A 13,962-nucleotide genomic window follows, 5' to 3' on the forward strand; every position below is an offset into this window, starting at 1 on the left:
TCACCTCTCCATAATAGTGCACCCTCTTCCCAAAATCTTTGTATTTGCATCTGCTTACCTTAATTTGCCTGTTATCATTTAACAATGTGCCCACATATTTAATTGTAATTAATTTTGTAAATATTTTGGTAGTACAAACGAAACATTTACACTTTATTAGATAAACTTAAATGCATACAATGTTAAAGAGCTTATAGGCGTTTGGGCATAGAATTTGGTGATAATTGAAAAATTAAATAGTTTTGAAATTTTTGAAAGTCTGTTAGATTTGGCAATTTATATGTTTGTAGAAAATATAGAGAAGGTGTAATTGACCAGCATATTCCATTTTCACTGCTGTAAAAAGCTTTCAACTTTGCATTGAAACATAGGATTTTAGCATTTTAACCTTAAAACTCCAACTCAACTCTCACTTTTCCTGTGTCTAACACAAGTCACAATCCTCAAATGAACCCTTTAATACCTGCTACCTTCTTAGTAGGAGTTGCAGCTCCAGCTTTTTAAACTTCAACTTTCTTGAACTCTCAACTCTCTCTCTCTCTTTTTAAGTACACCCACATAATCAGTAAGTATATTTATACTGCAATTAAGAGATTAACATATAAATGGCAGGTGGGTACAGAGCTGAGGATGACTACGATTACCTGTTCAAGTTGGTCCTAATTGGGGATTCTGGTGTCGGCAAATCTAATCTGCTTTCTCGATTTTCGCGAAATGAGTTCAATCTTGAATCCAAGTCCACTATCGGCGTTGAATTCGCTACCCGTAGCATTCGGGTCGATGATAAGATCGTTAAGGCCCAGATTTGGGACACTGCTGGCCAAGAAAGGTTCTTTTTCTTCTCATTTTCATCTAATTTTCACTGCTATAGTATGCTAATCACGTGATAGAGATTTGGCCTTAGTAACAAACAGCATGCTAGGATTTATTGACTGCAAATATTACTTTTAATCTAGCACCCGTGGGTGTGACCTAGTGGTCAAATGAATCCAAACACCAGCTAATTTCTTCCCATATGCCCAAGCCTTGGTGTTACCCGATAGCTGCGCTGGTGGGAGGTAGCAGGTACCGATGGAATTGTCGGGCTGTGCATAAACTGTTCCGGACACTACCGTTATAAAAAAAATTAGATTGAATCTTGGTTCGAGCAGTGCATCCTACAAACTAAGCCTGACATTTTAGTGGAGAATGATAGAGGGACGGGCCTATTATCCCGAGTTTTGAAGGTTGCGATTGGTCCTAAGGAAAAAAAATAGGTTGAATCTCGTGTGATCAATGAACAGTGGTAAACTGGTAATCCCATTTTATAAGTGAGGCCAATTAACTGATCTCATTCACTTGAATTTTGTGTATAAAGTTCCTAATTTGACTTTCTAAGGTGGGGTTGTTCAGGTTTTCTACGAATTTGAAATACTTAGTTTGTACAGTTCCAAAAAGAAAGAAAAAAAGTTAGTAACTTTTTTTGAGTTTTTGCAAGATTTGAATAATCGGTAGTTCCACAGCCAAAAGAGAAAGTTTTGAAATTCAATTGGAGATATATATAGAAGCTAGAATGCCTCTTAAGGAATAAACCACATTACTTAGTTTGTTCTCGTCTAGATCTTTTCCTTCTTTTATGGGTCCCTTTTTTTTTTTTTGGGATAACCAAGAATTCCCCGAGAGCCCGTATCACACAGTTCGAAACTCAGTGGATAATGGGCCACTCCTCTACCATTCTCCGCTTAAATACCAGGCTTTACGAGGTTCTTTTCCTTGAGATTTGATTCTTATTTCCTTGCCCTGTCTTTGTGGTACCTTGTTTTAGTATCTTTCTCTAAGGAGGATGTAAAGAATAGGATTGCACAGTCTTGCCGATGCTATTATAGAGTTGCTTTTGGTAGTTAGCTATCAAGTATACAACTTATTAGGGACGGACTTTCCCTCTGGGTCAATGCCTCCAGTTAGTCACTATGGGTTTCCTTTAGGCAACGGCAAGTGTAGTTGCGTGCTAAGTCATCACTGGTTGACCTGAATTTACTTTTGACTTCTCTAAATGATGACCTTCTACATATTTTTCTTCTATCATGGTAAATTAGGCGTGGGAAAAAAGTGACATCTGCACGGTGAACTTCCATACAAGCATGATTCTTCTTTATCACAAAGGCTAAATTTTTTTGAGGTTTTAAGGTATCAAATATGAATATTATCTTATCTATAAGTAAAAAAAAGAAGCACTTCAAGTATGGATAGCTAAAGAATGGAGCAAATTTAGCTGGTTGTCACCATTATGTTTCTAGCAGGCTAGCTGGAACAGTTGGACTTTTCATTTATGGTTACTAGTCTATATTCTCCTATCTAACACCATCTCATTGAATTGTTAATTGACTTTTTCAAGCAACTTTTCTTCTTTTTTAAAGAATGGGTACCATTTGCACTTTATCTATCATGACAGTCGACTGTTATCTACTTCAGCAGCTTAGCTGTTACAATTAATCTCCTTATAATGCCATTTTTAAGGGGTGGTTCACTGTTGGAAATTTAGAGTTCTTTTGTTGTGATTCTCTTAGGTTAGCCTTATCTTGCTTGCTTTCCTTCTTTGCTTTTTTATCGTTCAACCTGTGACTTTCTTCTGCCAGCTAGCCTAATTCCTGATAAGTTCATTTTAGGGTTTGATTTTAAGTATGAAAATTTATGTTTGAACCCTGTTCAATCTTTGGTTTGAACTCTGTTCTGTTCTCTTTGGTGTGGTTAAATTGGCATCTTATTAGATTAGTGGAGACTAATTAGAACTTTCTTTTCCTGTTTTGGGGAAACAGGTACCGTGCAATTACAAGTGCATACTACAGAGGGGCTGTTGGTGCATTAGTAGTGTACGATATCACTCGACATGTCACATTTGAAAATGTGGAGAGATGGTTAAAAGAGCTTCGAGACCATACGGACCAAAATATTGTCATAATGCTTGTTGGGAACAAGGCTGATTTACGTCATTTGCGTGCTGTCTCGACAGAGGATGCCAAGGCGTTTGCTGAAAGAGAGAGTACCTTCTTTATGGAAACTTCAGCACTCGAGTCGTTGAATGTTGAGAATGCCTTTACAGAAGTATTGACTGAGATATACAAGGTGGTCTGTCGTAAAGCGCTAGAAGTTGGGGATGATCCTGCTGCATTGCCAAAGGGGCAAACTATTAATGTTGGCAAGGATGATGTTTCAGCTGTGAAAAAAGTTGGTTGCTGCTCCGTCTAAGCAAAAGATTAAGAAATCAGTGAGTGATGACTGCGATTCTGTGCCTATACTTCCAAATGCTTACTGCAACCAGCAAATGCTCCTCCTTAGTTGCATTCAGTTTTGAATCTCTTAGGACATGTAGCATTATGTTCATCCTTATCCGCAGGATGATGTCTTTAATCACTTTATTCGACATCTTGTATTGTTTCATTAACTTACCTTTAGTTTGTACACTACTTTGTTTTGGTCTTTGGCTCTTTGCATCTTGCATCTTTTTCATACAATTCATTGCAGTGTTTGTTACTAAAGAGATTTCTACATGCTAATGTAGGACATGTTGAAGGGCTCCTAAAACCTTTTGCAGAGAGATTATCTAAAGAAGTAATATTTCTTGGATTGTTTGATTAGTTGCCATTTTATCTTACAGGAGAAGAATTTTGATGCAGTATTATTTGAGGCTGGGAAAATGACATCATTTGTATTGTATTTTGAGAAGTAAATCAAGGTTATACATATATTACTTAGTTTTTACTGTATTTCTTCATACAGTAAATCAGCTCTTGTTTTATTGTATATATATTATAGCAGAATCTTTGTGGAAAAATTTCCTGGTTTTTAGGCATCAAGGTGGCAGTTTGTTTTATTGATCTCCTTCAAGATTTTGCACCTTACAGGAGGATCCTCGACCAATTAGAAATCAATTATTAAAAGCAGTTATGTTCTCTTTTGCTTTATTCATTTTGGAAAACCCCCCTGGGAGAACATGAGAGGACTATGCAAATAACATGAATCAATTTAACAAGGCATAAAATATCCATTTAGCAAATTAAATCATAACCATTTCATTTCATAAAACATATAAGAGTTTGAGCTTTAAGCAAACTTATTATCATTGGTGGGAGTTCATTAGTTACCACATTTCGTTAAACCACCATGTGTACTGCATGGAGTCCGAGCTTGGCCTGATCGGCTAAGTCATCTTTCCACAATACCGTTAGTTTGCTAGCAATTTCGTTACTCCCAACTAAGGGAGACTATCTATTCGTCCAAGACAATGGTACGATCATAGTCCTACACCAGCACGTGTAGCTTTGGGTATTGGCCCCTTTCGACCAATGCCTTCTCGTTACATAATAAGACTCTCAAAATATTTTTATATCTTTTGGCACCTTTTGCCCTTTCATAAAAAAATCGGCACCTTTGGCCCTTTAACATAATCTTTAGATTAGGCTCAATAGCCATAAAAATTTCTTTTCATTTATTCATTTGCATTTATCATTTGAAAGCTATGAAGTCATATTCATATTCATGAGAAAGCATGAACACCATGTTCATTTTCATTTAAGGCTTGAAACATTTATAATCGTAGTCATTTTCATTTGAAAATTGTATTATCATGTTTATTTGAAATCTTAGAAACACTTATAGTCACAACACCTTGTAAAACATAAAGTTCGAGTAGTTTCATTTCAAAACAGAGGAGTAATGCATGATTACTTGTCCCATACATTAACATTTCATATACTCTTAGACATATAGACATGTATTGGAAGACTTGGAATTTTGGAGAAATAATTCTATGTAAAAGTTCGGCTCAACATGTCCTTCTAGCTAACTATAGCTTCATGTATCACAAATGACTCAACAAGAGTTAATCTTCAAGTTACAATACATACTCATCATCAATAAGATTCTCTCGGGTGTACAAACCGAAACGGAAAACCGCACCAAACCGAAAAGTCAAACCAAATCGATTAAAAAACTCGACTAAGTTTGGTTTGATTTGGTTTGGTATTGAGTAAAAAAATCCGAACCAAACCGACATATAAATATATAGTAATTTTTTATATATAATTTTAAGACTTTGTATAGAATTTTATTTAAAAGATGTCTAGAAATATTTGACATCCTCTCATGGGATATAATATTTAATAGAACTATAAAGTGCATTCATTTTTATTTATTTTAAATTATAGATTGTATCACTTTCTTATTATGTGTTATTGAAATGCGTCTATCATCTCTTTGTTCTTTCATATTCATATGCCAAGATTTATTATTTGTTTTTCGAATTTGAAGTGATATTTCGATAATCTAAAATTACATAGAACATATCATTATTTAGGTATCATATTGAATTTTATGTTTAATTATTAAATTTGGTTAACCCTGAAAGCGTACATCAACCAAAAATTATTGGTAGACGACAAAGAAAATAAACTATTATGTGTTACTAAAACAAATTCTCCCATAAGATCACTTTAATAGATCATATGTTTATTTTTTTTTAAAATTTTTAGTAAACATATATTCACTTATCAAAATTTTATCTATAACTTTAATAATGCAAGATTAAAATAATATTTATGTAAACAAAACCCCAAAAAATAGGGAAAATCCGACAAAACCGAACCAATCAAAACCGATATAATGGGTTTGATTTGGTTTTGATAAAATCCGAACCAACCCGGTCCATGTACACCCCTAATAGCGACCATAATTCCTCCATTTAAGATGTTAAAGAACTCAATCCATTCATTAGAAAAACCCAATTTCATCGTTTACCTTAACCCGATATTATTCACCATCTTCTTGATTATAAACCCTAGCTCAAAATACCCATTTCAAGTAATAGTGTGATTCTTCATACAAATATTATTTTCTATTTCACAACACCTTCCACATATTTAATCCATAAACATATTCAAGTATGGGGTGAATAAATTACCTCATGGTAGCCAAATCTTGAATTTTAAATTTCTTGTCGTTCGTCCAAAATGAAGATTCAAGCAAGAATCTAACGTTCCCAAGGTCTAATCTTGTTAATATAACTGTTGGAGAGTTGGAATCAGCCTAAAAAGATCATTAAACTTCAGGAGCGGCTCAACATTATTGGTGGCCTAAAGCAAAATTTTATTAATAATTTTCTTATAATTGAGTTATTCTAATAATTCTTTTTCAATTGATAATACTGTTAATCTGATCCAGTTAGCTTCCCGTGAGACATCATTGATCCTATACAAAATTTTATCAATTTTAATTTGGAAAAACTTCTTTCCTCGGATGCAATTGTTATAGTATATTTTATTCTATAAAGAATATAAGCATTAGAAAAAAATCAAGTCTTGTTATCTTATTAGGTATATCGATTACAATTTTATCTTCTACTTGTAATATTTCCTTTAACGCAATATAATTTAAAAAATAAGCCTAAACTACCATGTCAGAGTGGCTATTATGTTTTAATCAAGGCTAAGTCAATATTTTTTCAGGTTTTTATTATCTAGTGATCTCAATTTTTACCCACTCAATAAAAAATCAAAAATATTTTTATACGCTTCGGATTATTCAAACTCAAGGGTCAATATCAGTATAAATTAAAATTTTCTTTTCCTTTTTGTAAATGTTTTATACCTTTTAACTTTAAGATATTCAATTTTTTGTATAAAAATTTTAATTCATAAAATACTGTTTTGAATTTGAATTTTTGCATCAGAATTGGATTATGTTTGATTGTATTCGCCCGACAGACCCTTCAGCCGGAGTTTTCTCTAGGATTAAAGACCAAATCCAAGAACTACGTAACTCTTTTTCTCTCTAAAGTAAAAATAGCACGGTCTAGCCAGTTTTCGAACTGATAATTCAAAAATAGTCACCGTTTGCAAAGTCATTGAAAAATAGTCACTATTTTGCTGCAACACGGACCGGTCCAGCATAATATACTGAAGATTGATGCACTTGTGTATGAACTTCCAGTATATTATGCTGGAACTCCAACACGCGAAAAGTTCTAACATAATATACTGGAGATTGGAGCATCTGTGTATGAACTTCCAGTATAATATGCTGGAGTTCCAGTATATTATACTGGAACTCCAGTATATTATAGTGGAATATTTTCCGGATTTTGAACAGTATTTTCGTTCAGATTTATCTTTACATGAAAAGTAACTAAATTTATATTACTTTTGAAAATATGGCTATTTTTCAATTACCACTTATAAATCTGGCTATTTTTAAATTTCTCCCCTCTCTGAACCCACATTTCAGCCCCTTAAAAAAAATGATCTGAACGCTTGCCTAGCTTGTTAGTCTCCTGCGTAGCGTTGGTGCATAGGCTACACATGGCCAGGCCCTTCTATTTCTTCTTTTGGCAAGCTATTGGAATTACCTATGCAAGGTGCGTAGGATGGTGCCTCGGCTAAGTATGCTTTGCGTAGCTTCACGGCGGTTCTGTTACCCTTTAGTAAAAAGACTATAACTTATCGTAGGAATATCCAAATAATAAACAATTTTAATGCGTTGAAAACTAGACTCCTAGATCTTTCATTTGATAGGTTGTATACCAAATAACTCTTCATATCTTCGGAATTGTGCTTGTTTGAAGTCGGATCTTGTACAAACTTATTTGAAACTTTAATCCATTGCATAGTTTCCAACTCGACAACTTCCAAACTTTCGTATAAATAACACCATGCATGTATAATATTTTTCTCATCCGATATTAGTCCTAGCATGCAAAACAATGACCAAATAAATCATTAGCGAATCATAAAATATTTAAATCTACCAAATTTTACGGTGCTTTACAAATATGTTCCTAACTCCTGTTCCATTTTGATATTGGATTTCTTATTGGATAGAAAAATTACTTACTACACTTCCTCCGTCCCAAAAGCAGTGTCACTTTTCACTTTCGAGAGTCAATTTTGACTAATTTCGAAGTTAAATTGGATTACATCAACTCAATAATATAAAATTAAAATTTAGATATTTAAAAGCTATATGAAAATTATTACAAGTGAACATTCTTCTCATGTAAATATGATGGCACAATATATTTTAAAATGATCAAAATTTACCTAGTTTGAATCTCGAGGAACGAAAAAATGACACACAATTTATATCGGAATTCTTAATTTGATTTGGAAATAGTAACCGTGCATTTCATGCATATTTCTATCCTTTGTTGATATTGGATTTCTTTTTAATTAAACAAAAGAATATATTAGCAAGTGCAAATTAGTTAAATTGTAGTAACTTTTTTATATTAATGTTATAAAACAATAAAAGAAGAATAAGAATATTGCAGAGAAAAGTAGAAAGAGAGTTCTTATTAATTTGGGGTGAATTACAATGGAATAAAACCCCTCTATTTATAGGGAAAAAGTGACTTAGCCATAAAGTAACAAACTCTAAAATCTCTCTAAAAGACTTAGCCATAAAGTAACAAACTATAACACTCCCACTTGAATGTCTATTCAAGAGATAATGTGCCTCGTTAAAATCTTAACTAAAATAAAACCTGGTGGGAAAAAATTCTAGTGAAGGATAAAGAGTTTATATATCTAACAATACGTCTTTTGGTTGCCTTGTTAAAAACCTTGCAAGAAAAACCCAGTGGAACAAAACCTTATTTAAAAAAAAGAGTACAACACGTATTAACTCCCCTTGATGAGACAATCAATTCACATCTTTGAGCCTTCGCATTCTAATCTTGTGCATCATCCTCAAAAGATGGTTGGTAGAGATTTGATAAACAAATCATCCATATTAACTTGAAGAATATGTTACACCTTAAAATCATCATTCTTGATAGATATGTAATGTCTTCATATAATGTCGTGGAATGGTATTTTCAATATCTTCATAGAGGTAAGAATTCTCATTATCACATTATCATCCTTATGGTTATAGAAAAATGCATATGTACAAAAATTACACTTAGGAAATGGTACTTAAGGACCAAGAACTTTATATGCTTTAAGCGATTTAAATCCTTCAGGGATTGTCATATAAGTTAAGTCATATAAGCCATATAAATAGACTTTAGATGCATATCAAGTTTTCATGCCATGCTAGATATATAAGATAGATAAAAGTAATTGCACACACCATTGACTTTATACTTTCAAGTGTTTGAACTGCAAGTCCAAAACTATATATCTTTCATATGAAACCAATTCTACTTGAATTGTTTCTCCGGACTTAAGATCCTCGTATATATTTATCATTAGCATAGATGTACTCGACGAACATTTTATATTGGTTCCAACCATTTTTTTTTTCATAAAGATATGACATAAAGATCTCTTCATTCATATTTTCAGGTACCTGAGCTTCTCCTAAGACTTTATGAAGTGTTATGTCATGTGATCTTCCAGATCACTTGCCTCCTTATTATGATTATTTGCTCATCTTCTTTATCAAGAATTTTATTTGAAACCGATTTGTCTATACACTTTAAGTGTACCATAGATTTTGTCCTTCTAGGACTTATTCTAATAAGAACATTTGCAGTGAGAATATAGTTACTTTCTTTAGGTCAACAAATGCGTCTAGTATGCTTTGCAATATATTACAGATGAATTATTTTTTTATGAATTTCAAGTTCATATTATTTTATTCGAGGATGTAGATGATAATTCATTCCACGTAACTTTTTCTCAAGTGTTTATCCTGTCTCCCCCTCATGTTAGAAAAACTAACTTGCTTCCTCAACTTTGAAAATCTATTTTTTGTGTGTTATGATGTTAATCAAAATATACACCGCACATCAATAATAATAAGATGAAATTATTTGGTTCCTCACCCTGAACCACTTATGAGGGTAGAATGTAATATACTTTCGTATATAGCGTATATCAAATTGATATAGATAACTTTGTTCTCATAAGCAATTGCTTGGCTATTAAGTGGAGGCAGTTAACATATTATTTTGCTAAACTAACTGTGATTAAACCAACTTATCAAGATGAATTGTCTTGAATAGAAATTCTGAAAATTATGCTCTAAATTAAATTATTGAGCAAGTTACTTCGCAAGGTTGTGGCTTAATAATAATCACATATGTAACCATCTCATAAATGCATCTTATGTAGTATACATGGCAGGTGAATGAGCCCATATTCACCTTTGATATTTCCGGCATTCATGGGATTCAATCCCAATTTTAGTTGGTCTATTAATTAATAAGAACAAGCAACATAAGAGAATTCGTAAAGAACTTTCTAGTTCTTTAATATTTACCCATGTGAATTTCTCTTTTATTCTTGCACATCATACTTAAATTAACATTGCAAAATTAATTATGCCAACTGAATAAATTATCAATATTGATAAACTTCAGGTTTACACCATGACATGTACAATTATCAATAAACTTCAAGTTTATTATGATATGGATTTTTATATCAATAAATTTCTACTTTATTGTGACATTCTTTTATTTGTGTAGTACAAACTGGAGAATAAGGCGGGTAACTTTTCACATACATATTACCCCGCTACAAGTTGTAGTAATAGAAGATATTAAATTTTTTCTTTATTTATAATCTCAATATAACTAACCACTTTCGTGAATACTTTAGAAACTAAACAAGTTTCTTTGAGACTTACTACGACACAACACATTATTGATAATCAATTTTATTTCCCCAAAATAGTAATAACTGGCTCTTCCAGAGCTCTCAATTAATTTTGTACTACCACATATTCATCAATATCCATATGGTAAATATATCTTTCAAAGAGAGTTCCACCATTATGGTTATGGTCAAAATCATTATAGGCAAGATATGTTGATTCCATTACTTTTACCCTGTAATAATCACATTGCCATAGTATTTTGGCATAATCACCATAGGTATGTGATCAATGACCATTCATGCCATAATAATAAAATTATTTTCTTATTTCATCTCAAACCTCTTTCTAGAGGTGAATGACATATTCACTACCACTAGCACGTTCATATTCTTCCAAAAATAAATATGTATTCATAAATCACATGTTGTCATATTCACATCATGAATGAACCATAATCATCTATATGTGCTTTACAAAATCTCATGTCAAATCAATGATAAATATTACTTTCACATAGTGAAGGATTATTTTGAAAATACTTATTGTTCTCATTACCACAATGATGATGATTATAATTTTATCTATTGTCACGTGCACATCCATTGATACTTCACGGTAATAATTTTATCTTCTTTCAGACTTATTACATATTGCTACCACATTCTCTTAAGGGAACGAGAATGAAATAAATTCAATGGGACGGGTTTCCACTTCTTGTGCTCATAATCATACATGAATTTGATCATAGCAAGATATAAAAATTTTATCACTTCGTGTGGTTATAATTTCTCACAAACTCTATTAGAGTTATAATTAAAACTTATTGTCCATGCTAGTATTTAAAATCAAATTAGAATTTTAAAGAGAAAAATAAAGTAAAATACTTACCTTAAATCCAGAATTTATTCCTGAAGTAAGTTCATGTAATAATTGACAATCATTATGCTTAATATTATGTACAAGTTAAGTACCTGCACTTATCCAAAAGTCTGGTGACCACAACAGATGCCTAGTATAGGAATATCAATGCATTCACACAAGAGGCTCATGCAAAGAGTCTCGTGTTGATAACATGTTATAAAACAATAAAAGAAGAAGAAAGGTATTGCAGAGAAATGTAGAGAGAGAGTTCTTATTGATTTGGGATGAATTATAATGGATAAAACCCCTCTATTTATAGGAGAAAAGTGAATTAGCCACAAAGTAACAAACTTTAAAAGCTCTCTAAAAGATAGGCATTCACCTTAAATACAATTCTATTTATAACAATTAAAAGAATTTTCATTAAAAATAAAGGAATAAAAACAGGAAGGTAAAAATAATATTATAAACCCCGGGAGAGGTATCTGAAATGATCTCTTAACAAATTGCTAAACTATGAAGAGGAGTTTTCAGAAACCACTAATGTTTAATGGCTATTAACTTCCTATAGCTATCATATACATAATTACTTCCTATAGCTACTATTCAGTTGTTATGGTAGTGTATTCGTTGTATTCGCGGTGATGTATTCATGAATACAGCAGCAAAAAATGCCTAAAATCATGGCAGTCCAGCTGTACGCGCATGTATTCACATGTATTCGCGCTGCTGTATTCATGAATACAACAACAAAAAACGACTAAAATCAGAACAGTCCAGTTGTACGCGCATGTATTCACATGTATTCGCGCTAACAAAAAATGCCTAAAATCATAGCAGTCCAGCTGTACGCGCATGTATTCACATGTATTAGCGTCATGTATTCATGAATACAGTAATGACAATCACCTTAAAAATAGGTATGTCCAGTTATCTAATAACGGAAATAATATCAATTAGCGTGATACATTCCTAATATAACTCAACAAAATCAATTCTAGCATGCCTCATTATCAATCCAATTAATTAGAATAATTTTTTAGTTGTATATAACTGTTGTATTTAGTGTGTTTCAATATTTTTTTACTGTTGCATTCATTAGATTTAATGTTTGTATTTACTGTATTCGATATTTTATATTCAGTATATTCAAATGAATTTGTATTAACAGTATTTTAGTCAGTCCTAATATATGTTATTACTGTTGTATTCAATATATTTTATTGGTTGTATTCACTGTATTTCTATTTGTATTCAGTGTATTTTACTGTATTTTAAAATTAAATGTATTCACTGTTATTTTCTGTTCTATTTTAATGTTTGTATTCAGTGTATTTCAATATTTATATCTTGTATTCATGTATGAATACAAGTGTATTCAGCTGTATTAAAAAAATATAAACCTTCGAAATACATATATATATGTAAAAAAATAGTGTATTTATATGAAAATATAATGTATTTGAGTGAATTTGTACATAATACAATGTGTTTGTATCATTGTATGTGATTAAATAGCAAAGAAGGAAAGAAAGTTCACCGGAGATGGCATTTTTTGGCCAAGCAAAATATTGTATACATTGTATTAAAACTAAAAATGGAGACGAACAAAAACCCCAGCCCTCAAATCTTCTCCGGCGTAAAAAATATTGCAGTGTCCGTGTAGAGGAATCCATTGTAATATCCGGCGTAGAAGAAAGCCGCAGTCTCTTTCTTTCTAATATTGTAGTACAAATCCATTGCAAATATCCAGCGTAAAAACTAAGCAGTACAAATCCATTACAATATTCGGCATATAAAACTAAGCAGGTATTTTGCTCGAAGGGAGAGGAGAAAGAGACAGAGAAAGAAGAAAAATTTTATTGGGATTTTGAGAGAGAATCGTGTGTTAATTGAAAGAAAGAGAAAAGGAAGAGAGAAAGAAGAAAAAATCTCGGAGAGAATCTTGTGTTAATTGAAAGAAAGAGAGGAAAAATATAAATAGCGTATTTCATATCTCAATGTTAGTATATACCATAAATACCTATTTTGCTATAAAATATAAAAGGTAGCTATAGAAAATAATATTTTAAAATAATTTTGGTTTATGATAAATAGAGTGTATACCTTTGCTATATGAGGTAAAACTTCTAACTATGAACTATACAAAAAAATTGGCATAGTTTGACTTGGCACAAACTTTAATAAATAAGGGAAAACTTTTTGAGATACATGGTTTTAAATCTTTCATTAGTCATATCATTTGTATGAGTGTAAAACTTTTGAAACTTGTGGTTTAAATTTTAAAATACTTCCTATTAAGCATTTGTATAGCTATAAATACTCCATATTAAGAAAATATTGAAATCAATCTTTTTGAAACACACTAATAAGAAAATAGTGTCAAATATTTTTGAAACAGGGTAGTATTTAATTAGTTTTTAACCGACTAAACAAACTCAACGAATTTTTGGTCTCTCAGGTATTGTAAAAGTCTGATTGTAATCCTTGTAATATTTGATTAAACACATGAAACGTTCCATTACT

The 13,962-nt window shown here is 31.8% G+C and overlaps 1 protein-coding gene across 3 annotated transcripts; it reads left to right on the top strand.

The window, feature by feature from the left end:
- Positions 1-371: 371 nt before the first annotated feature.
- Positions 372-3,738, top strand: LOC107770722 (ras-related protein Rab11B). Of its 3 annotated transcripts, none has more exons than XM_016590051.2 (3): positions 372-829; positions 2,796-3,244; positions 3,539-3,738. In XM_016590051.2, exons 1-2 carry the CDS (start codon positions 606-608, stop codon positions 3,223-3,225), a joined length of 654 nt encoding a protein of 217 aa, XP_016445537.1. In that variant the 5' UTR covers positions 372-605; the 3' UTR covers positions 3,226-3,244; positions 3,539-3,738.
- The last annotated feature ends 10,224 nt before the right edge of the window (positions 3,739-13,962 follow it).

The sequence above is a fragment of the Nicotiana tabacum genome, chromosome 21 (assembly GCF_000715075.1).
Source record: "Nicotiana tabacum cultivar K326 chromosome 21, ASM71507v2, whole genome shotgun sequence".
Taxonomy (NCBI): domain Eukaryota; kingdom Viridiplantae; phylum Streptophyta; class Magnoliopsida; order Solanales; family Solanaceae; genus Nicotiana; species Nicotiana tabacum.